A 25,586-nucleotide genomic window follows, 5' to 3' on the forward strand; every position below is an offset into this window, starting at 1 on the left:
ATATTGAATCCTCAGTGACTCTGTAGCACTGTCTGGTGTTTTGTTTGATTCAATGGTGCATTATAATTCACTACTATTATTTTTGAATGGTGTATAAGAAAACATTGTGGATAACAAATGATGTAGTCTCTGGTGAATTGTAGATATTATCAATGTTACCGAACATCCTGCGTGCACAGTTTTCCCAGGTCATTATGAGCTGTGTCAGAGTTTTCTTTCATGAAAAGCGCTCTGAAGAGACTTCGGGGGGCGCACAACAAAGCCAATGGGTGGACCCGAAGGAGAATTTCCAGCCCCGTGATTTGCTAATCGGGGGCTGGTTCACTTGTCATTTCCCTGTAATCCTTGCTCTGGTTTGTGGAGCTCGCCCAGCCCCCCTGTCCGTGGACGCACCAAGTGTACCGATTGCACTCTTTGCGTTTTGGATAAAGCCCGACTACCTTCACTGTGAAGGCTGGGCACGGTACAGGAGGATCAGGGCCTCGTTGTGGCTGAGAGAAGAGGCTTAAATTCGTCACATATGGCTTTTTTGTAGGACAGTATCTATCATTACTTGGGATTGTGGAAGGGACGTCAGTAAAAATCACTTAAGTCGCCCAGAAGTTTTATACACTTGTGGGCGCGCGACCATGGAGATGCAAAGGTGGTCCACAAGGTGGAAAACGAAAAGGTGGCTTATGGATTCCACTGTAACCGGATTCATCACTATAACCTTGGTTCTACAGGCTGCTAATGTCAGAGCAGGTAAGATTACTATGTCCCAAACGCCTCTAATAAACTTTGTATTGCCGAAAAGGGGACGGTGTACGGAACGCCGACTGGATGGCAAACCTAGGTAACTGATGATGGAGATTGGGGGGTGGGGGTGTAACATACTTACCTGGAGAAGGCAGCGTTATGCTCGCATCGCAATTAGACGTGTTTTCCCGTTTCACAAACAAACGAGTCACAATAAGGTGAGACTGCCCCATATTTAGAAGCCGATGAAAGCCGAACCAAAGGCACCGCAAAGGTGTGCCCTGTTACTGCCACTGTGAGGAGAACCGTTAAATACTTTGAGACAGGCGGCGCAGGTAGTGCTCGTGAGGAATCGCTTGAAATGCGTGTATTAGTTGATCAAAATCCCGTTAATTAAAGCAAATTTTACCTCGTGCTACTTTTACGCATGAATGAAAAGCGTCTGCGGCAAATATGAAACACATGGCCTAATTAAATTCACCCTAAGCCGCTGGTATGCACTTATAAAGATCAGGAAACAGAGCATGGTGCTTTTTCTCTCTCTTTTTTGTAAGATTCACTTGGGCAAAAAGAAACCTCTTTGTTTGAACTGTGGTCCCCTAGGTGGATTGGAACACGGTTAGCAGGGTGGGCTTTTCCAGCCAGATGGCACTGGACATTTGTCGGACCCTGGACTTTGTTCACTTGTTTCTTACAACTGTTTAACTGCACCACTCATATCAGAATGCAGTTCTTTACTTCATGCCTGGCTAAAGATATATTCAACAGTGGATTGGTGTTTAACTTTGGCCGTGATCTGATTGCCAGTCTCATATTATACCGTGGGTGAAATTCTAACGTGTGAACGTGTGGAAAGATATTTAATTGAAGGTTCTTGGGCACAAACATTTTGACGTGAAAGTTGTGGTTTGCGGAACAGCAGCAATCGTTTCATGAAATCCGCTTTTATGAAAGGTCTCAGTGGATCTCCGACCTGTCAGAGCAGAGTGCAAATCAACTGTCGGTGTGGGTGCTAATGTGGTCATGCAGGTTCACCCTATCTCCACACTGCCCTGGTCCACACCAAAGCCCAAAAACTGGCCTGTGCATCCCCCCTCCCCCTTGCCACCCACCAACTTTGCACTTAAAGGTTTGGTCAGCTGCAGGACAAGGCTGTGTTGTGTCCGTGGTGGGAATGCTTCCTCTCTAAGTATTGAGCAGTTATTTGATGATGGTCCTTTTTGAGCTTCCCTGTGATTTAAGAGCCTTCAAAGAGCAGACCTGCGTATGGGCCTAGCCTACCATTACAGCCACAAGTGACATGGTTCAGGATTACATGGGTCTCACATCTTGGCCGACAACTCTGTAAGGACTCCTTGTTTAAAAAAAGGCTGTTGGAGATAAACATGAACTTCATAGTGATATTTATCCAATACCTGCAGTTTGTCTAGTGGGTTTTCAGTGGTAGACTGAAAGCGTGTTCTGCAAAACAAGAAATAAATGCAGTTTAATTGTTTCACTTGATGTTGTGCAAATGCAGGGGTTCATGATTACGTTGTTGTGCATTTATCTACTTCACACAGCATTTTGGTATCATTTGTTGTGTTAAAGTACTACAGAACCTGTTAAATTTGATGAAAATTACTGAATTTATGGTCTAAATTGAAAATGTACCGTTTAATAACTAAACAACTAGAGACATTTTTATACAATTTAAATATCCTCCTGCAGACTTTGTGCTCTATGGTCCTAATTTCTTCGCCACTCTTTATGGCAGTAGGAGCTGTTCCTGCAGGGTGCCCTCTCCATCTAGCAGTGTACAGACACGTTTTCTCAGCCCCTGGGGCGTAGGCTCAGATGTGCATTCCAGCAGACAAAGCTAGCATTTCCAGAGTCTTCTCCTTAAAATGCCCAACTGTGAACAAGAGCTAATCAGCTCCTTGCTGGACCTTTGTCTGCTGAAGCTGTCACACATTTATTGTTATTGTCAGTTCATTTAGAGATTTAAACACAATGGGGCAAACAAACCCATATTTCCATATGGAGGCATACAGTAAAAAGAGATAGTGTGAGGAAAAGTAAAGTGAAGGAAGAGGAGTGGGGGGAAATGCTTTGAAAACTGGGTTGGTCTCAGTGAAGTTTCTTTGGTATGACAGCAGCATAAAGCCGTCTTGTTTTAGCCGGCAGCGTGGTGGAAGTTAAAGGAAGCAGAGAGGGAGAGTGGGGGAGAGGGGCTATATATATAGAAAGAGAGAGAGAGGGAGAGAGAGAGACACTCTGAAGATGTTATTAGAGTCTCAGGGAGCTGCAGGTGAAAAGGTCCTCTTCTATTTACCAGCCAATTTTACATTTCTTTACCTTAAAAGACAAAAATGCTGAAAATGAGAAAGTGAGTGTGGGATTTATTATAGGAGTGTTATGTACAGTTTAGTTAGAGTTGAGAGTATTTGGCCTCAGATGTGAATGATGATATCTTTTGGAACATGCAGTTTACAATGATGTACACTTGTGAACATGACAAATAAATTAAATCTGTCCATTTTGATGTCTTATGGCAACAAAGCTTTATATTGCTCCTCCCATTCTCCTCTTTCTCTATAGTTTGCATTATCATCCACGCAAGGAGTGATGGAACAACAGAGTATTTAGCAGCTCAGGTACTGGTTCCTCCTCCACACTAAGGAAGGTCCATCCTGAGTTCTTCTCACAGCTATGTGGCCTATTTACTTAGCCTTGAGGGCAAACACACCAGCTCATCAGATGCACTCTTTTAAAATCTGTGCACACTCATTTGGCCACCTTGATGGATTGGCCAGTATTGACGTTTTCACAGCACCACTGTATGAGGGTCGTAGCCTGGCCAAATTGGCACATCTGGAACATATGAGTCCTGGAGTCTGAACTGAAAGCAACTCTGCGGGAACTCACAATAAGCTCCTCAGTTCACGCTCCAAAATAAGTAGTTGCTTCATCCTCACAAGCTACAAAAATGACCATGTTGTCCTTAGTGAGGGTATTCCCACAGTCACGGCTGATAATGCTCTCAACTTCGCATTTATTTAAGATGTTTTTAGATACTTTGCCTTATCTTCCTTTGAGCGTTTTATTGAAATGCGAGTGAGTTAATCAGCCAACACAGATTTTTCTTAGAGGGATCTATTAGCGGTTGGTGTTTGTGAACGGCCTTGTGACTTCTTCAGATTTCAAAGTTCAAAGTGCACCAAGTTTAAGGAGATCAGCTCTCTGCTAGCATTTTGACCTGTTGTGACTATCTAATGATCTTATACAAGCCTTCTGTATGAGAGCTGCTAGTGGCACATTCAGTATTCAGTTGTAGATGTTAAGACAGGAGCTTGTTCCCAGAGCACATGCCTCTCCGAATGAATGAAACATGCTCTTTCTTTTCTTTTCCTTGCCATTGCTGGAATGTTAACCAGAAAGTGTTGAGATCGACATCAGTGACTTTTTTTTAACATCCTCTTGTGTCAAGAAGTTAGAGAAATACAAGAGTTATTTGACCTCAACATGCCAACCATAACAGCGGCTTGAGAGCGATCAGAAGAGGCTTACTGATGCTTTCAGGCACCTTTGCATGCTTCCGCTCCAGAAAAACACATTAGTGTTATTACATCCAGCAGTCTGCAGTTGTATTGCCTGATTTATTCAGATACCGCTGTCTGCTTCATGGAGTAAACTGAGCAACTGTCATTTGAGCATATTCAGGAGTTAAACTCATTTGTCTATAAATAACGCTTGCTGAATTTATCCATCAAATATTTCACATTTTTATCAGACCTTGGGCAGGAAAAAAAAATCTTCCAGCTGCTAATGGCCTATATGGCCAATGTTGGTATATATACATATGGTATATGTTGCAGTTGATGTTTTCCCAACCTAATGTTTTATGATGAGACAGTGGTCTGAATAGAAGGCATAATTACAATGCTTTCCCATGGGAGTCCATTTGCACCCACATAGGCTCCTTTATGTAAAGCACATCAGATTGAAGAGTCTTATCAAGGTAAACCTATCCAGGTGTTATAGAGCTCGAATTCTGTTGGTGCATTGTTCATTGGTATGCTTGGCTTAGACATTTCCTGTCAGATGAGATTGTAGAGCCTGGGCAAGGCCACATTTCCTAATTTAACTATTTATTGTAAGAAACTGAACTCCACATTTAACCAGCATAACACACATATTTTTGATAAAAAGCCATAATTTATAAAAATTTAATTTAACATTAGGTAGAAGTCCTGTTAGTGCCCTGCATTTATTTACAAGCACAATGACATGTTTATTTATATAAAAAAAAAATGTTAAAAGCCCCAACACTCATCATTGTTCCCTTAATATCTTTGGACTTTGTTGAGAATGCACCTTCACTTTAGCATACTATCTTGATGGACTGCGTTTTATGTTTCCAACCTGAATCGTTCATGAGGTGGTTATGAAAAGGAAGCGCACCTTCATGTTGCCCACAGAAATCGCTGCAATAACCTGATGTTTTCTTTGCCTTTTAAACAGCAGAGCCAGTGGATGTCCTAAAAGTATTAGCATTTGAAAATTACCCCAAAGGAGTGACAAAAACAACAGGATTTTGCGCAAACCGAAGAGCATCGACGCCAGATACAGCTTACAGAGTTGCCAAGGAGGTCCAGATCAGTGCCCCCACCACACAGCTATTCCCTGGTAAGTACCTTTAACCTTAGACTGCTATGTGCAAACTGCTAGTGACTGCTTTTATCACGACATTAGGTGAGCATGAGAAAAACATACCATGCAGATATGTGTAGATTTCCATGCGCCTTAATATTTTACCAAAATTAAAAGCGAGTAATGTCGCATCATTATAGTGTTATTATTATTGTAATTCACTGTGATAAAATGAGTATTTACTGAGAACGTACTAAAAATATTTATTGGTAGTTATTTATTACTTTTGAAAAGAAAAGTGATGCTGGGCGAAATTAAATTTTATTTATTAGATCATCTCAGTCACATTAACTTTTCTGTTTTGACCATGCAGGTGGTGTTTTTCCTGAGGATTTCGCCATCCTAGCCACAGTGCGTCCCAAATCTGGCATCCAGTCCTTCTTGCTGTCCATTTACAACGAGCAAGGAGTCCAGCAGCTGGGCGTGGAGGTTGGACGCTCACCTATCTTCCTGTATGAGGATCATAATGGCAAGCCAGTCCCAGAGGAATACCCCCTGTTTGATGGTCTTAACCTTGCTGACGGAAAGTACGTCAGATCTCGAACATTCACTCACGTAGTCACGTATTCGAACACATGCACAGGACCTCAGAGGGAATGGGTGTGGAGAGTGAAGGGTGTTAAAATGCAACATGGGGCAAAGGAAACATGCCAGTGCTTTGGCATTTTGCAGCACTGAATAGTTTTGAACAAAGTGATCCAGCATTTATTTATTGGTGCCAGTTTTGCTGGACTATGCGTTCCTATAATGCATTGAATGCTATTTTAATCAGCCTAAAAATAGTTTAATGACCATGTAAAGCTAAATATTTTCTGATTCCCACTGACTTGTTCTTTTTAATAAAAGTGAGAAAACAACCCAGATCTTCCCCTTGTTGCGCTGCAGGTGCTCATCACCGGATTAGCCATCTCATCAGGGGTCTGTGGGCATAGAGACAGGTCAGAGACAGACACTGGATTATTGGGGCACAGCAGGACTGCTATGGACAACCTGACCTCATCTATGAACTCACTGCCTCTGCTATTTTAGAGACAGAGGCAAGGGGCAGTACCAGAAATACAGGCCTCTTAACATTTAGCATAAACCTGATTATCTTCTCCCATGTTCAAAAATCACAAAATGCTCAGTGGGAGTTTTTAGGTCACTGTCAAGAGTCCATGTGCAGGGACAGGCTGGGGATAAATAATCAGAAAGGATGCTGTGCTTTACAGTTTCTTCCAGTGTTATTAAAGGATTTTGCACTTGCTGAACATGCTGAACTTTAGAAGGAAGTCAGAACCCAGTCACAATATTTTTGTGCTCTAAATTGGCTTAAGATGAGTTATAGTATATATGCTGTTATCATAATAGAAATAAGCTTGACAAATCCTTGAAAAGTCAGCAATAATGCTGCTTCGTGAGCATTTTTCAGCAAATGAAAGATACTCTGAGCCGGCTTTGTGCTAGTCTTGTAGGCGGTTTTGCCCATTATGTGCTACTTGCTTTGTTAGAGAGTGCACTGTTTTTGGTGGAGGACTTTCCAGCTCAAGGTCTTGTTTAAAACTTCAGTGGCTATAGCTGCATGCATGGATGGATTCACTGGTACTAGCAAGCAGACACTCAGGCTGAATAGGGAGGTACAATGATCTGCTATTAATGAGGTAAAAAGGAGCATTCTTTTATTTAGAAAAATGGATAAGATATGATGCAACTTAGTTTTGCCATAATTACACTTTTTAAATATGATTTATATAATAATATGCTATTTCAAATATAATCTTACCCCTCCGATCAATATGCACTTAAAGTCTGAGAAAACTGACTGAAGTCAACGATTGCTTTTCTGCCACATAAGGTGACAAATAGTCCTTTGTGCCGTAGTGCTTATCCCAGAGAGTGTTGCACATTTATTTTTCTCCAAGCTCCATTTCCTGCCCTGGAATGTGTCTGTATGACTTAGCTGATATTCAAAGACACATTTTCACTTTTGGTAACACAATTGACCACGCAGATAAATGAATTATCAGAAACAGTTATATCTGTGATTAAAAAAAAGGTCTTTGATTGCTATCTTAAGTTAAGATGTTGTCAGGTCTCATCTTCCACCTGTGAACAATGTTTTGACTGTCTGTCTCCTGCTCTGGCAAGGCAAGCCTTCCTGGATCTTGACACACACTTTCCACAATGTTCACAACGTCTGTCATGCTAAGTAACCCAGAAGGAGGATTAAGTTTGGAGTTTAATGAGTGTAATCCCGTGTTAAACAGGGCCAAAGTGTGGGGGCAAGAATGTGGTCCAGTGCTGCCTGGTATGCAATAGCCCTCAAGTGCAGCGCAAATGGTGCAGAGGCAAGGAAGGTGTCAGACTCACGTGTGACCCCAGTTAACCCATTGCATCGATGGCGGTTGCCGATCAAAATATACCATAAACACTGGAGCATGTATTGTAATGAGTATTGTGAATTTCTTTCTCCTTGAGTTGTGTTGTGAAGCAGTCAAAGTGGACTACATACTGTTAAAGTGCTGATGTTGTTTTAGATTATGATTAAATTAAATTAAATTAGATATCCTAATTTGTACTTGACACCTATAATAATATTTTTTAGCAGCTATCTGCTGTGTCAAGGCCTTTTTATTATGTGAGAATTCCCACAGCAACAACATGCAACAACATTTCAAAAATGATTAAATAACAAGCAGTTAACTTATTGAACTTTATAGATGTTTCCTTTTTTTCATTTATTGCTTTTCTCCTTGTGTGTGTCCTTGATTAGGTGGCATCGTGTAGCCATCAGTGTGGAGAACAAAGTGGCCACTATCATTGTAGACTGTAAGAACAAGGTCACCAAAAACCTCCCCAGGAGTGACCATGCCTCCGTCAGCACCGATGGCATTACTGTGTTCGGCACCAGGATACTGGATCAGGAGGGTTTCCAGGTAAGGTTGTCAACGTGGTGGATTGCATATGTACAGTGTTTGTGATTGAGTTTTCTAATCTGCATTTTGACACATTTGCTTTGTATTTTGGCACATTGTTTAGGAACCATGCATCTGCCATCTGTGACTGAAAAAGTAGAAGTTTAATCCATTACTGTGTGTATTAAATGCATTTTTCCCTTGTTTAATTTGAAAGAGTATTTACTGTCTACCCAGTTTTGAAAGTGCGTTGTTTAGTAGGTTATAGTTTAAATCCCGCTGGCACAGATCCTTGTGATCCTGACAACATGCGTATCAGATATGAGATATCTGAGACCATTTGAGCTTTGTCGCTTCTCATTTTCAGTAAAGCTACCTTGTGGCAACTTTAACATTTGCTGTTTTATTTGATCTTCCCACAGAAGAATTTTCCATAACTAAGGGATATTGAATATAAATCGAATACAAATCTGCTTTTTTCTGCTTCAAACTCCCAGACTGTATGAGTAACTGTCTGGGAGTTTGGGTTTGTTACCATTTGTTCGTTCAGTGTGATGTTTGTTCTGCTTTGAGGCGCAGGTCATCCAGAGGTTGATGGTGGCAGTGGGTCAGGCAGACGTAAATAATGACAAACAGAGGCTGAATTGTCATGATATTTATGGTGAAACATAAAGGTCACTGGGTGGCTGCATGAGAACTATTTTGGACTGAGGTTTGCCTAAGTGGTACAGACTAGATTTACTGCCTACTTTTACTTTTATTTAAAAAAGTAACCATTGCAGGTGTATATTAAAGCATATATTTATGTGGATGATTCACTTATGTATTTTAATATATTCCACAAAGATGAGAAAAGATAAAACAAAGACATCAGTGTCTAATATATAAATCCAACATTAAAGACCTTTAAAAGCTCAAATCAGACACAAAGACATAGACAGCACAAACAGTCACACCACTTCATGTTATGAGAACATGTTTGCTTATCCTGTTTACGTTTATAAAGCATTATTTTGCTTTTTATGTTGTATATCCTGATTATTTTTGTGAGAGCCCCTTAAAAAGGATTGTTCATCTCAAGTGAATAATCTTTCTAAAAACATCAAAAAAATGTTTATCAGCTGACAAAACCAGATTGTAGTTTATGATCTATGATGGCCGACTTATTCCTATTTGTTGTACTATTTTTTTAAACGTTTATAAGCAGATTTGCTTTCACATATCCTGTCAGTTTTGATTAGATTTATGGGGGGGGGGGGCACTGAGGCCCGTGTTTGTATCAAACAGTGTGTCTAGTCAGAGGCTGGCAGTGGAAGGGCTGAAAATATGAGCCATAAGTCACCTAACAGGATCTTCTCTGTGTAGTTTTTGGAACAGGTCTCCTGTCTGTTCTCTGTCCTTGCGCTCTTCAGATATCCTCAGTGCCCATTGCATGCTGGGATGTACAGTAGAGGGGAAGGAAATACCTCGACCTTTTACATTCATGCCAATTTTTTTATAATGAGAGATGATGTCAGACCTCCCCCTGATGTTTTGATCTTTTTTTTTTTTTTGTAAAATTGGTCATTGCTCGAGTTTTATGAGATTTGACCTGGTAAAAATATAACTATGTATAAGAAAATTTAAAAAATGTTTTGAAATGTAAGAAATACAAAATTGCCAGTTTGTCCAAAAGTTTTACTTCTCTGTTAAATGAGTAGTGTTCGATTTATAGGGTTAGATAGCACACATTGCTGTTATGTGTTTCTTTACTCAAATTTTGGAATTTATTTTCCCAACTTCACCTGCATTTTTCATAAATGTCTATTCATGCAGTACCTGCCTCAGGTTTGAGGCGACCACCATGGCAAAGGGATCTGGCTTAGATGAATGGGAGTCTTTCATTGAGCCTTCAGGCCTTCTTAGTTGCTCATCTCCTCCCCTCCCTGCATACTCACCCATGCTCACCACCCCCTCCTCCCACTGTATCCTCCCTAGGTTCAGGCCTCCCTACTGTGTTAAACGAGACTGTCTATTCATGCCTGGTGAAAACACTCACACATATACACACACACATATATATATGTATAAATGCACAGATATATCACTTTGCCTTTTGAGTTCTTTTTCTTACTTGCGCATTCTAGTGTTTACTAGGATTATAAATCACATATTGTTGTAATTGTTGTATGAGGCTGTCTAATTACAGCTGACTGTGGTTAGACTTAAAGGTATGTTGCCTTTGGCTACAGTATGTCAAAGGACACATGCTGATGATAAATTTGGCCAGTGATAACTTGCCTCTGTATTTAGAACTTGAAGTAGGACTTTAACTGAGAGAGAAAAACAAACAAATAGCTAACTGTCACAGAAAAAGGTGACATTGCTGCATGCTAATGGTTCAAAAAATAGATGTTATTTCAATATACCTCTCGATTCCAACAATTTTACTATGCGTGGACCTCTTCCATGTTTATTTATATCCCAAGATGCCTTGTGGTTAGGATGAGGTAGAATGTAAAAAAAGATATATGTCAGAATTTGCCCTTTGCAGATCACAAATATGATTATTTTCCAGGTTTATTTCTGTCACTTTGTGCTACATAAAGTATAAGACAGATGCAGTTTTTCCAAAAAAAACAAACATAACTTTTTATTAGCGACTCCTTGACTTAACTAGTACATGTTAACAACGATCCGTGAAATAAACAAAGACATGTTTCAGATAATAATGTAATAACTGGTAAATTTATTTGAAAATTATAATAATGTTCTTCGTAACTGCTTTGACCCTGCTTATCCTGATTAACTAAAATTAGCATAGCTTTAATTTTAGTTACTTTTCCCTTGTTAGATTCTTTAACAGATCCATTGGATGTGTGGGTGAGGGTGATTTAAGTGTCTGATTACATTTGTTATGGTATTTGCTTTTGTGACAACAGATGCAGTTTACATTGGCAAACTTTGTGTCTGCACACACAGTGAAGAGCTTCCATGCTAACGACATGTTAGCATGTGGCTGTGAGTGCTGTGAGCGTGCACACGTGTGGATGTTGCGCATGCCTGAAACAGACCGCCTTGAACAATTTGGAAATCAGTTGATTGTGGTCCCTGGCTGGTTGATCAGTGCATCTCCGTTTCTTAGTCTTGTATTTTGCTTTAACTTCTTTGCCAAAGCCCTTTGTGAAAGTGGATTTTTTTCAAAGGCATTACATAACTTTACTATTTTGGTAGCATGGGATGCTTCACAAGGTGGATAAAGCAGGTATAGAGTAGCAAACTGATTTCTACAAGGACTGACAAGTATCAGCTGTTGATCTTAGTCCCACTGCTCTTATTCATGCCCTCCCTTTTCTTATTGACCTCTAACAGTGCAGTCATTAATGTATAACCTCATGGGCTTGCTTCCATGCTGCACAGATGTATTCTGTAGCCAGGAGGGGCATATTTTGGAGTTCTGGCTTTACTCCAAGTTGCTTTGGCTTTTTTCACCCCTTTTTTTCTCAGCAGTCCACATTAGAAGACAGGCTTAGAACTGTGGTGTAACTCTTCCCAGGTGTTTCCCAGTACAAAACATCTTTTACCATCCCAGCTGCTCTCTCTAAATCCCCGTCTGTCTCTGGAGCCCTCATGGTGTTACTTTCCAGATTTAATATTAGTTTCTCTCTTACCTTGTCTTGGTTTTGTGGTTTGGCTCTTGTTTGTAATGCAGGTCTGCAGCAGTCTTATTATTTACTGGAAAGACATTTTAATGAACCGTTAAAGGAAGAAGCTGTCTGTGGGATTTCGGTTTATACCTGAGAGATGAAAGAAGAACTTGGCAGGTATATTGATGATGAGATGATTCATATAGATTTGCTTCAACATTTATCATCCCAGCAGTCTCCAAGAATAAAATCTTAAATTTAATTTAAAATGTTTTTATCTATTAAAACTTTACTGGTGTTCTTGATTGTGAATGCCCATCTTTGATCATTTTTTTTCTAATTATAACTATTGTTGAATATGTTGGTCATGACGCAGTCAGAAGTTTACTAATTGTGCTGAGCTGGTTTTGAGTGAGAACACCATGTCTCCACAACCTATTTGTGTGCAGAAGGGTGGCTCTCAGACGTGGACTAATTACAGCTGACTCAAATCAGGGTTCAAGCATTCACTGTTGGTCTTATGGTGACACATGTGAGGTAATACATGTCAGCTTGATTCAGGAGAAAGCTTGATCTTACCTTTTTTTATTGAGTCCTCTCCCCCAAAACACTTGGACTGAGGCACACACAAATCTCTTTCCAGGCTTGATTTATAGCTGTTCAATGATCATTATACAAGTAAAATTTTGATTTAATGAACAATATGGCAAATGTCTTCAAATGATAACACAAGTTAATTTTTTATTTGTAAATGTATACACAGACAGGTATGTTAAATCAAACTAAACAAAAAGACATCACCCTTAAGCTTTATAAATGTGTGTTTGGGCTCTGTGTCTGGCATTTTGCTGCTATTGTTTGTCTCCATTTGTGTCCTTAGAGGGAAGAGACCGGACCTTGGTACTGAGTGGTTACTAAAAGCTTAGTTGTGTGGTATCTTTCAGACACTGTGGGTACAGCTATTTAATTGTCCCACTGTGCGATCCAAGAGTGTGGCTACTAAAATGTAATATATGTAGTGTAATGACTTGGCATGAGCAGAAATGTTGTGACTAGCCTAATAAAACAGAAAGTTTGAATTAGGCATGACAGATAAGATCAGATGTTTGGCAGTCCAAGGAATGGAGCAACTGCAGTAGCTAGAAGAACCAGAGACAGAGAAGATGCTTTCTATGGTACATCAGATAGACTTTTGTGTGCAGTTGCAGTGTGTTTAACTTTAAACTGACAGTATGAGGTTTAATTTTTACAAATGCATTCCTACATTCAGAAACATAGGCAGGATTCTCTGGACTGCCAAAGTGATGCAGTCAAACACGATGCGGATGGATCGTTATACACGGAGCAAGCCCTAACACATTGATGTTTATTCTGAGGTACATGTCAAGGATTCCATAGATCTGTTTTTTTAACAAAAGGAGAGTTCATGCATGCACACACAAACGTGCACACAGACACACAAACACATTCTCCTGCCAAGTTTCAGCTTCCTTGATTCCTCTTCTGTCTGACTTCCAATACTCTGTTCTGCTCTTCGACCTATAGTGCCTCTGCTGACACAGATATGTTGGGATTGTACCTGTGAGCTGCCTCAGATCCAACACCCTTCACCCAGCCATTGGTTCAGTGGTGGTGTAGCGTGTAGATGCACAAAGTCAGTCTGCAGAGACTCAGTTCAAGCAGTTCTAGACGCCAAAGAAAAAAACTGTTTGATTTGGCTGTAAGACCAAGGGCTTGGCAGTGCTGGAGTGGTGTCAAGCGTTGCGGTATCCGGTCACACAGTAAACATTCATAAATCATGTTTGAAATCTACCTTTGTTTGTGTTTTAGGAACTTAAAACTGTGTGCAATACAAATTTTGCTTAATTGGTTGTCTTTATTTAGTGGTCAGCTGAGCTGTAACACAATTGCCTTTCGACACTCACTACAATCGACTTTATGGGTAAACATGTCGTCTTGTGGGTTTGCTAGGCAAATCAGAAAATACTGAGTTTGAGTCAGATAGCTGGCTGACTTGTGAACAAGGATTCGAGGGGAAACAAAGATTCTTGTGTTTGCTTTTTACGTACCCAACATTTTTGGCAAATATGTTTTTTATTTTTTGAAGTGGTGTAAAAAAGCTGTGTGCTGTGGCAGGATATGAAGTTAGAATTAAATGATCAAAACCACAAATGACACTTAAATTTTATTTTTCTCAATGTATATTCCCTGTGCACATGTGATAAGGCATATGTGGGATAAAAACAGAAATACTGCATTGCCAGGATTGTTTGCATTTCATTTTCTTATCTTTCGTTCACTATAGTTGTTGTACTGAGTATAAAGTCTTTTATATTTATAGTAAAACACACGACTACACCAGGTGTTTCTTGTGTCTTGATGATACTCGTTTATTTATTTTTCCTGAGGTAAAATCCAGTACTGATAACAATAATTTCCCAGTGTCTGAACTCGGTTTCCTCCCTGCGCCTTGTCGGTGTGGATTCTGTGGTCTGTGCTTCAAGCTGTTTAATCATACAAGACTCTACTCTGCCAGACTCTATAAGTGTCTATAATTTAAGATTTTCATTTATTCCACTTTACACAGTGTGTGTGGATGTTGTGTGAGTCTGTGAGCAAGATGAGGCATGACCCTCATGCCAGTAGGCCTGGGTACAGCATTGCCTTGTCAGGGAGGTAGTGATCAGGTTTCATAATCCTTTAGGGAGTTGTCAGTACTAGTAATATTCATGCAAATTAACATGCAACGAAATAAGGATTTCAGATGTTGACTGTATATTTTTAAAGCTGGCAAAGAAATTCATGTGTGGTAGAAATTTGCTTATTTTTTCTGTTTTTCTGTTTTCTGCAGGGGGACATCCAGCAGCTTCTGATTGTAGAGGATCCCAAAGCAGCATACGACTACTGTGAACATTACAGCCCAGACTGTGACACTGCCCTCAGCGATTCTTTGCAGGCACAGGAGCCAGAAGAGGTCAGGCAACCACCAGGGAGGGTGGTGGAGATTCCACAAATCAACCATAGTAGCTAACATAAAAATAGGAATATAAACTAAACTGTGACAGGGGAGGGGCTTAGATGTTTTAAAGCCTTAATTACCCTTCTTTTTATATTTTAATGTATTAAAATAAATTCGATATTGGGAAATACTCCCCAGGGTAAAGTGCAATGCTTTGACTTGATCTTTCACTGTTTCACAAACCTAAAGGTTTATGATCCTGGAGAATCAGTTCATCATTTGCACTAGAGTGATGCATGCTGACATACCGACAGACATGCAAAGCTGTTAGGATTTAATAATCATGACTAAAACTTCTACTACTACTGCAATGTTGTATTTTTGTTGCAGACTATACAAATAAGGAGTAAAAGAGTACTGATTGGCTGATTTTCCATTTGTGTTCAGTACAATACAGATATATTTATCCAACACATCCATGAATTCTCGGTTATCTGGAGCTGTCCAAAACCTGCCCTTTATTTTTTCACATACTCAGAAAGATGCCATAAATTGCACTATTGATTATTCATTGGTGAATACACAGTCATGTCAGAAGCTGCTGTACATCTGGCCACAGCGATGTCCTGGAAGGTGTATTTGTACCTTAAGGGCCAATATAAGTGTGATCTACCTGTTTTTGATCAATTAGTAACTGCTAAAAGAAATTCTACCTGCCTTAATATTTTAATCATTTAACCATGAAGGCATCATGTTGAGACTGCAAATTAAAGTTCAAAAGTCACCATCACTCCTTAATAAGGAACTGCTATATAATAGTTCCACTTTTATTTTTTTTAATCAGACCAGGTATTCCAGCTGATCTTAGAAGTCCTGTCGTGTATAATTTACATGACTTCTGTGAGAAATTTCTATTACGATGTCCCTGAAATGCTGCTTGTAATTTAGTCTCTGTTGTTTTTCTCTGTTTTATGAGATTTGACACCATCCCCACCTGTTTGCTTGTAGGTCAAACCTGTATTGCTAGATTCAGTATTAGTTTCCTAAAATAAGACTACTATTTAATTTAGCAACTCGTTGTTATTTGAAGAGACCATCATAAAAAATATTAGCTATAAAATATACATATAATTTTCATGCATACACTATAATGGAATATAACATTGCATTACATTGTGTGTCTTGTAGCAGTTCAGATAATGCTTAATGTAGTTGAACTGTCAACACCTTACCTCAAGCATATTTTCTAACTGTTTGCTGTTTAAACACATCGGATGATGAAGCTGATTTAAATTATGTGTGTCATTTTCTTGTTGAAAGAAGTTGAAAGAAGATGTGTCTTGCTATTGCTAACATGAAAACCTCTCTCCCTCCTCTGTCATCCTCTCCAGTACACTACTGATGATTTAGATTACTCTGTGTTTGATGAGTATTCAGAGGGAACGACAGAAACCAGTCCAACCTATGATGATTTTGAGCCGCAGGTAAATGGAAAAAGCGAAGGACAAGATGTTTTTGCGCTGTCTCATTTAGATTTTGGTTCTTTCGTGTATTGTCTCCGTGTCCCACTGTTATGTTTACATTCATGTCAAAGCTAAAAAGGTCGACTTGCCCTGCGACATGAAAATATTGAGATCATGCCCTTAGTGTGCAGTACTGCAGGTGTAAATTTGAATGTGGATGCAAACATACACAGTGTGCTAGTCCTGTCTTGTCTGTCTACAGCCTTCTCTTGGAATGCCATCTGCTTTAAGTGAATTTCCAGCATATCTTTGAAAGTACTGTATACACTGTGGAATATCAGCAACTCTGTACTCTTCTGTGGATTTCATATCTATGCATTTATTTATTTGTTTTTTGTGCGCTTGTGCCTGACTGTGTCCTAAAATCGTTCCTGTGTGTCACATGAACAGCTCAGTCCTTGATTGTTGTACAGCACCCTGTTCTACCCAACTGTCACGCAGTAGTATTAACATGATCAGGGCTCCAGTTGCAGCCCTTTTTAGTTGATCTGCATGAACAATATGTAAAGTGATACGTGCAGACCAAGTACTGTGTATCCAGCTGCTTCTGGAAACACAATTGTATTGAAAAAATACTGTACATCAATCAAGGAGTGTGGCTTCAAATCATTTCCATTTTCCATTTTCCATGTTTGGTATTATTTATCACCGTCACCTCTTCCAGAGAAAGAAACGTAGTCTGTCCTCGAAAAAGAAGATGACCAGAAAGCCCCCCAGTAAAACTAAGCCCAAGCCCTTAAAAGCTAAAAAGTATTCCACTAAGAAGAAACATCAGATGCCTGGCTACCAGGCTACAGCACCGGAGCAACACCGAGGCGATATTAGGGTAAAAATTCTTTTCGAGATTAGAGAACATCCCATCAAGATCTTCCCGCCCTGAATTCAGAAGGGAAAATCTGTGATGGCAGATTTCAGCCTCGCTAACCTTCTCAGTGTAGAGGTAGCAGCGACTTCAGTCAGCTTGAGAAGACCTCAGCAAATAACCTCTAGTCTGAGCTTTTATGCTAACCTTTATTCTTCTTTGCTTTTTTCAACATGACTCAGATAAACAATTTAGAAGGAGATTACAATACAGACATTGACTACGGAACTGTAGATGGTACTCACACTCAGTCCCCCTTTGCCACGAGTGGACCCTATGAGGTAATTTTCAACTCACTTCTGTGTTAGTTATTTTGGGGAGTATGAACCAGGATTTTACCCAAGGAAGTGCCTGGTATGATATGACAAAGACATGGAGATTCAAGTCAGTGAATCTCTGTCTTTTGACCTTTGAATTGATGGACAGAGGATAATTTTAAATGCTTAAAAACAAAAATACACACACACAAACACACAAACATATATATACATATATATTAGTGCTGTCAGTGTTGATCTCATAAAAATTACGCTGTAACCGCATTAACGCGGCAAATCTCCATTAGCGAGGATTGCCCCGTTTGTGGGGCTGCACGGCGTCAACGGGTTAGCTTGGTTAGCTCGTATATATACATATGTGTGTGTGTGTGTGTATATATATATATACATATGTGTGTGTGTTTGTATGGCAGAAGCTGTGTCATCCAAAAATACTGATTGTAAATTATTTAGCAGAGATTATCTGCTAAACAAAAAATAAAATTTCCTGTTGTCCATCACAACATGAGCCTTGTGTTGGTCACTATTTGTTCTTATTACCTTGAAAAGAACTATGATCAAAAGGCTTAACGCTCACAGCCAGCTATGACTGTGCATTGTATACTGCAGTTTTTGACAAAGTTGATGTGATTATTTTAATGCTTAATTTGCCTAAATGTCCACAGCAAGTGTAATTGCATCCACTTTGTCTTGCTCTAGAACTAAATCCACAGCGATCACCACTGTGTTTGAAAAGCACTATTGTGCCAGGTAATCGTGGTTGTGGTGAAAATCGCTGTGGCTAAAACATTTTAATAGAAATTGATTTGCTAATTTTGATTTTATTTGCGTTTCAGTTACTTCACTTCAAATAATTTGATGTTTTTGCAAGTTGCTGATGTCTTTAGTGACATCTGTTTGAGCCTTTCTTTGCTTTTTGCATCAGTATGCCATTTACAGAACGGCCATACGATGAGAGAGAAAAGCAGGCTCGGATAACATCAAGCCTTTCTTTATATCTATGATTGCCAAACTGATAATGATTATGTTTTGTTATCATGGTAACACTTTATTTATTCCTTTTTTTCTGGTATAACAAGTCAATTTATTGAAATACATATATCACAGTACTTGGCTGTAATGGAGTGATATATTGAAGAGTGAAAAGAGTGTAGTTGTTTTTCTCACATTAAAGATAATCTAAGATTGACAATATGGTATTCAAAATAAGTGAAGTGTTACCATTTCTTTTCTTTTCTGCATTTCCTGTTGAATGAACTTGCAATTTTCTTTAATAACATCTTAAAATGGATTATTTTACCTCAGTCGCTTAACTAACATTGTCATTTCCTTGGTTGCTCACTATTATCCCCACCCCCTTGGCTTGGTTAACACATGAAAGGCTGAGGAGGAAGATGTTGTCGGTGCATATGTCACCGAGGCCACTCACGTTGCTCCAGAGCCCACCGTTGTTGCAGAAGCACAGGACACCTTGGATACTGGTGCGGACGCATATGACTTTAAGGAGTATGACCTAAACCAGTATGACTTGGGCGAGGTTGACAGCAGGTTGTATGATTATGGGGCGTATGATGAGTATGGCACAGCCCTGCCTAAACCTGAGGCGACCTACGATGATGAGGTGGGGCCTGGGGTCGCTGCTGAAACCGATGTTTCGGAGAGTACTGTAAGTATCACACCCGGACCTGGTGACTGACGGGTGTGCGCATGAACAGCATGCATTAGAGACTCTGTGTGTCGTGGTTTCACTTAGTCCTTCATTGCACGTCTTCTTTGTTTGTTTCTTGGCATGGGAAATGCGTCATTGACACGTTAAGTGTGGAATCAGGTGATCTGCTGCTGTTTCAACAGTGTGTGTCTGGTGATTCAGCGGTCATAGGGACTATGCATGCATCTATTTCGCTATAGTTTTTGTTATTAAGGTGGATTTCTATTTAACATAGCACAGACACTTATTCCATACACATCTTTTAATCAGTGTATGCTGACCCAGCCTACACCCACTGATACCAAACAAGGCCTATTGCACCTCCCTACCCACCTCATCTTTCAGCAGCTGGCTGTGATCCCTCCCTCTGCTCGTCTCACTGTGGACTGCAATTAGCCTATAAATCGTAGGCAGCTGTCTGCATAGTGCACCCACACAGTTGTAAAGAACATGCAGACTTTACTAATCAACAGTTTGTCACAGTATGTTATTTAGTCAGTATAAAGACCATATAAATTAACATAACTCCTCATTTTGTGTCTATGTTGGAAAATTTGGCCCCAACTTTGTGCTAAATGTACACAACCAGACTCCATTAAGTGCATTATGTGTCTGTGCGCCTTTGGGTATTGATACTGTAGAATGTTAAGATGAGGCCTTATATGCCTTTTACTACCCATCTCACACACAGCTCACCCAGACTTGCACCTTCTAATCTCACCACACCTTCTCCACCTCCATAAGGAAGAACTTACTCATATTATACATTTGTTATGTTCAGCTACTCATGTGTATTTGCTAAATTGCAATGTTGGAAAAATAATGGGAAATAAAATATACTAAATTTACATAGATAACCGCTGGTATGTTATATTTGGTGATCATTTATTAACCACACTGCTCAGTGACGATGCAATGACAGCACGACTCCATTTCAAGCATGCAGAGGTCCGTTGTCGCTCATGAGGATTACCCTTCTTCTTTGTTAGTGTTTGTTAATGTCTCGCTTTGTATTATCCATGATTTACTTAGTCTAGTGCTATTTGTACCTGTGGAGAATAACTGCTCCATGGTTTAGCTTTACATTTATAAAACTGCCTCCACTTTTCTTGCTTAACTGCAGGTCGCTGGTTCCGTAGCAGGCTTTGGACAGAAGGGAGAGAAGGGCGAGCCGGCTGTGATTGAACCTGTAAGCTCCAAAAAGTCGATAATTGTCCAAATATTATGACTTATTATCACTTTCCTGGTACACATATTTTTTAGAAAAATGTTATTCTCAGAGCGAGCAGTCTCACTTTTATTAGAACTTTAAATCATATTAAACCCAAACGAAATAGTGACAAACCCAAACCACAGTTTTATTTATATACTTCTTTAAAGATCCCATTGCAGTGCTATCTAAACATCTCCAGAACACAATTTTTTCCTATTATTATCTAATCTGGAACTTATCTATGATACTGCTTTTGCATATCCCACTATTTGTGGTGATAAACACTTTGCTTGTATTTTAAGGGCATGCTAATTGAAGGACCACCAGGACCCCCCGGCCCAGCAGTGAGTATATTTTTTTGGGAAAAAAAGAGACCTAATTATGCGAAATTATCAACTCTTGTCAGAATTTCCTGAGTTGACACTCCGTTGGTCTGCTAACTTTGTTTTGCTTATTCAGGGTCTTCCAGGACCAGCAGGCCTACAAGGACCCCCAGGCACCTCTGGAGATCCTGGGGACAGGGTAGGTTTATCATTTATGTCTCCAAGCTCATAGTTTTTTATGTGGATTTACTCTGAATTCTGAATTCAACTATGTTCTTTCCGGTTATACTCTTTCAGAAAATGAATGTCTGGACAGCTTAATAGACACTCCGAATTAGTGAAATTATTTTGTTATAGGTTCATTTATTGGTAGACTTCATTTACGCGTTGAAGAATAACGATCTGTGTCAGTGTTTTATATGTGAAAGGAAGGCAGTGTGAGGAATAGAAATTTTATAGCACACTAATTGCATTGAAAACTGCATTGAGAATAATACTGAATGAACTGTGTGTAGCTTACCATTAAAAGTTAATATGAATATCAAACACTAGTGATCTTGGGGGCATTACTTGTGCTACACACAGTTCACTGAAATTAAACTTCTTGTTGTAAGAATGGTTAAAAGCAAGTTTTAGCACATTCAAACTCTGACAGTCATTCATTTCTACAATAGTGCACTTGAAAGTGTATTAATAGATTATTGTCAGTAGACAGAAATAGTCTTGAGCTGTTATTTTCACTTCCTTGCTGCTCATCATTAGCATAAGCAGCAATAGCCAAGGTGAGTGAGACTATACCTGAGATGTAAAGTATTGTTATAAAAGTCTTAAAACCAACTGTTCCACAGTTCTGCTGCACGCTCACACATGTGCACAAATACGGCTAAAAAGAAAAGATGGAAAAAAGGTTGTTAGTTTTGGATTGCAGATGGTTGTGTTGCTCACCGATGGACACTCCTAGTATCTGTGCAATTAAGCATTTATGTTAATGATATGAATAGAAATAGCACAATATAAGATTAAAACTTAAACTAAAAAGGAGCAAAAAAAGTAATAAATCACCTGAGTAGAGATTCAGTAGTTTTGTGTGTCCAACATCAAACTAGTCTATATATATTGTAAAGTTGACATCTTCTTGTTGCCATCTATACACCTAAACAGTGTCCCGAATGTAAATAGTATAGTTTTGATGCTGTCATGACACAGCCTGTCTACAGACATATGGACAAACAAACACGCAGCAAATTGCTGTGAATCCTGGTATAGCAGGTATCTGCGCGTCTGCCTTTTTGCCGTGATGACACACACATACACAGACACATGATTACAGCCACACTAGCTACATCAGTGTGTCGGGTAAAAATTGTAATTTTGTAGCTCAGATAAAGATACTTATTATGTAGTTACAGATGGACAGAAAATGTAAAAAATGTCAAACAGGGCTGTAATCTGGGAAGAGGAAAAAAGTACTCAGTGAGGGTCAGTGTAACCCATCTTTGACCAGAGCCTTAATCTGAACATGAACTATGCAGTTTAGTTAAAATCTATAGATCGACAGAGAGATATATAAACACCCAGCAAATTAGTAAAGGCAATCATTTTGTTTAAGTGTCAACACACACACATACAGAGTCACAGGGTGCACTGATGAAAGTGCAGAGCATATAGATAATTATGTTTTTACATTTTGTATAAATTTGCTTTCCACCCCCTCGTGTTTGAGTCATTTTAGCGATCTGTACCATCATAAATTCTTGAAATTCAGCCAAAATATAAATGGTAGTACATACAAAGATTCAATTCCATTCAATTCAATTTTATTTCTATAGCGCCAAATCACAACAAAAGTCGCTTCAAGGCGCTTTATATTTTTCCAGTAGATCGCACAATAATAGATACAGAGAAAAACCCAACAATCCTATGACCCCCTATGAGCAAGCACTTTGGCGACAGTGGCAACAAAGATGTGACAAAGTCCACAGGAAACTGCCAGAGAGCTTTTGCCACAACTGATTTGCTAATGGTTAGATGTTATAAACATAACCAGCTATGGAAATGTATTTTTTACACTTTTTTCACGTGCCATAATTTGTTTTCAATGTTGATGCTATTAATAATTTTTTGCCTCTTCTGTATCACAGGGTCCTCCTGGACGCCCTGGTCTGCCTGGTGCTGACGGTTTGCCGGGGCCCCCTGGTACCATGCTGATGCTTCCAGTAAGTGCTCATACAGCAGAACTACATTCCATCCAAACTTATCATATATCCATAACCAAGATCATTTTTAGGATATTGCGTAGTGATGACAGAGTGAGCTGAACAAAATGCGCTGTCTGTGTGTGTCCAACAGTTCCGTTTCGGCGGGGATGGTGAGAAGGGTCCAGTGGTGTCGGCCCAAGAAGCCCAGGCGCAGGCGATCCTTTCACAGGCTAGAGTAAGTAGAAACAACATTTTAAAAGCCACAGGGAAACCAAAAGGCTGTGGACAAACCCCTACCCCCTCTTGCTGGCTACATAGAGCTGTAGGGGGAAAGGAGGGGAAGGAAGACAGAGACAGCATTTTGGTGAGGAGGGGTTGTGCTGCATTTTGTTGTCCTTGTGGGGCTAAAAGGAGACATGCCGAGTGGGCTAAAGAGCAACAGCATGAAAAGGCCACTTTGAACAGGTGGACAGGCAGGAGAGACTGTTAAAAATACTTCAGGGGCTCAGCGTCTGTGGGTGGGCTAAGAAACAGGTGTAGTCTTTGCATCTTTGTGGAAGAGGAGATGGGCACTTAGAAAAAGAGACAATTCACTTTAGACCCAATAACTGAACAGGTAAACCGAATAATTGCTAAATCTGATTATTAAATGTTAAAGTCATCACAATGAGACAGCAACTGGAGGATGATAAAGAATGTTTACTGCAGTCCAGATGAGAGGCATCTCAGAATAGGATGTAGTGATCATGTAGTGTGAGCAGCGCCACAACTTTCTTAACCAAGACCAAAAAAAAGGATTATTAAGTGCAGACATGCCAGGATACTAGAAAACAGACTATCAAAATATGTAAAATGGGAAGGAAAATTCTGAAAAATGCATAAAGATATGCGTCATGTGCTGTTTATGCAGTTTGCAAAAAGTATTATGAATGTTTTTTTTGCCTCAGTGAAATTTGACCTTGCTCTTGTCTGTGCCCATACCTGCAGCTGGCTATGAGAGGACCCCCTGGGCCAATGGGTTTGACGGGAAGATCGGGGCCAGTGGTGAGTGAGAATTTATCCTGTGGAATTTATGCTGCAACACAGCTCTTCAATCTCTAAATATGTTTATTATTCATAGTTTTGTGTTTATTGTATTCATTAAAGTTGTCATTTACAGCCATTGTATATATCTGGAACAAGTATTCAAGATCAAGTTAATCAAATGCATATTTTTAAAAATGCAGTGTTTTATTAGATTGGATTATAAAATATCTTCTTTTGTTGCTTGTGCATTTTTCTTTGTACTGTTGGTACTAGAAGAAAGTACAATCAAATACAGAGTAGTACGTTTTTTTTGTTGCTCAGTGAAACAGAGGAAAAACACGTTAACGAAAAACATGTTAACAGCTGCTTTACATATTGCAACTGGGCAAACTTTTTTTTTCTTGGGCTTGTTGATACAAGATCCACAGCTTATCTCCAGGAAAAGACCCTACAAAAGACTTGCCCAGAGATGAATGCCAGATAAAACACCGATCTATCACTGTACCTGTATGTGTAATCTTAGGCCTCTGGTGCCAGCTAGACCTGGAGCTATCAGGCTAGTCTTGCAAATAAGTTTGAACTCTAACTTGGCACAAAGCGTTTAGAAGCTGATTGTTTGCAGCAAATAAAGATCAGCGTTTAAGCCAGGTGGATATAATCCATGATTCAAAAATCTGATAGGAGTGTCTTGCAGTTTATAATATCATATGTGCCAATTTGTGCTTAAAAATAATCGGTGCAGTGATGTTTATTTTGATGAGCATTGGTATATGGTTTGAGTGCTGTAAAATGTCGCCATCTGCTGTTTTTTTAAAGAACTGTTTTCCATAATCTTTCCTGAAGGAAACTGTGAAAAAAGCTTGAAAAGATGTGTATATATAAGCATGCTTGGTTTGTGTTCTCTTACTTTAGGGTCCACCTGGCATTTCTGGATTGAAAGGTGAAAGTGGAGACCCTGGTCCTCAGGTGAGGGATAAGTTATGACTTAATGAATGAGTGAAAACATTTCACACAAACTGAGAAACAAATAGTGCTGCTGATCACCAAACTGGTCCTCATGTGCTTTTACAGGGTCCTCGTGGCACCCAAGGTCCCCCAGGGCAGCCTGGCAAGGCAGGCAAGCGGGTGAGTGAACTCACTCACCTCCAGCACTCGCACTGCAGTGTGTGTGTGTGTGTGTGTGTGTGCTTGCATGCCTCTGTGTTTGTTGTGTGGTTGTTTGTACTTGTCGTCTCTCCTCAGTAGCTGAGAAGCTTATTTCCACTCCAACAAACAATTGCTTGAGATGTGCTTAAAGGCCTGTGGTCCCTCCAATCCTCGGATCAATGGCTGGGCAGTTAATCTGTCTGAAAATGCCAAAACATTAACACTGACTATGAATGTAGGGTGCAATTAGTGTCACGGTTCAGTCCCTCTGCAGGGCCAAACATCGTGACCTAATTGGATACTAATAAACATAAACCAGTCATTTGCAAGTTAGTAATACAAGCTTAATTAAAATGCAGGACCTTAGCTGATTTTAATGTCACAAAATGTGATTAAATAT

The 25,586-nt window shown here is 39.6% G+C and overlaps 1 protein-coding gene across 1 annotated transcript in view; it reads left to right on the forward strand.

The window, feature by feature from the left end:
* The first annotated feature begins 458 nt into the window (after positions 1-458).
* col11a1a (collagen, type XI, alpha 1a) overlaps positions 459-25,586 on the forward strand; it is a 69,083-nt gene continuing 43,955 nt past the window's right edge. The window contains exons 1-16 of the mRNA XM_085467757.1: positions 459-744; positions 5,242-5,406; positions 5,744-5,957; positions 8,183-8,345; positions 14,802-14,924; positions 16,301-16,393; positions 17,477-17,575; positions 18,954-19,238; positions 20,404-20,469; positions 20,796-20,837; positions 20,953-21,015; positions 22,958-23,032; positions 23,166-23,249; positions 24,002-24,058; positions 24,953-25,006; positions 25,112-25,165. Of these exons, the coding sequence (XP_085323883.1) occupies positions 630-744; positions 5,242-5,406; positions 5,744-5,957; positions 8,183-8,345; positions 14,802-14,924; positions 16,301-16,393; positions 17,477-17,575; positions 18,954-19,238; positions 20,404-20,469; positions 20,796-20,837; positions 20,953-21,015; positions 22,958-23,032; positions 23,166-23,249; positions 24,002-24,058; positions 24,953-25,006; positions 25,112-25,165 (1,752 nt within the window). The 5' untranslated portion in view covers positions 459-629. The remainder of the gene's footprint in view (positions 745-5,241; positions 5,407-5,743; positions 5,958-8,182; positions 8,346-14,801; positions 14,925-16,300; positions 16,394-17,476; positions 17,576-18,953; positions 19,239-20,403; positions 20,470-20,795; positions 20,838-20,952; positions 21,016-22,957; positions 23,033-23,165; positions 23,250-24,001; positions 24,059-24,952; positions 25,007-25,111; positions 25,166-25,586) is intronic.

The sequence above is a fragment of the Copadichromis virginalis genome, linkage group LG9 (assembly GCF_057382275.1).
Source record: "Copadichromis virginalis isolate Kocher_CV1m ecotype Utaka linkage group LG9, C_Virginalis_male_GT1.1, whole genome shotgun sequence".
Taxonomy (NCBI): domain Eukaryota; kingdom Metazoa; phylum Chordata; class Actinopteri; order Cichliformes; family Cichlidae; genus Copadichromis; species Copadichromis virginalis.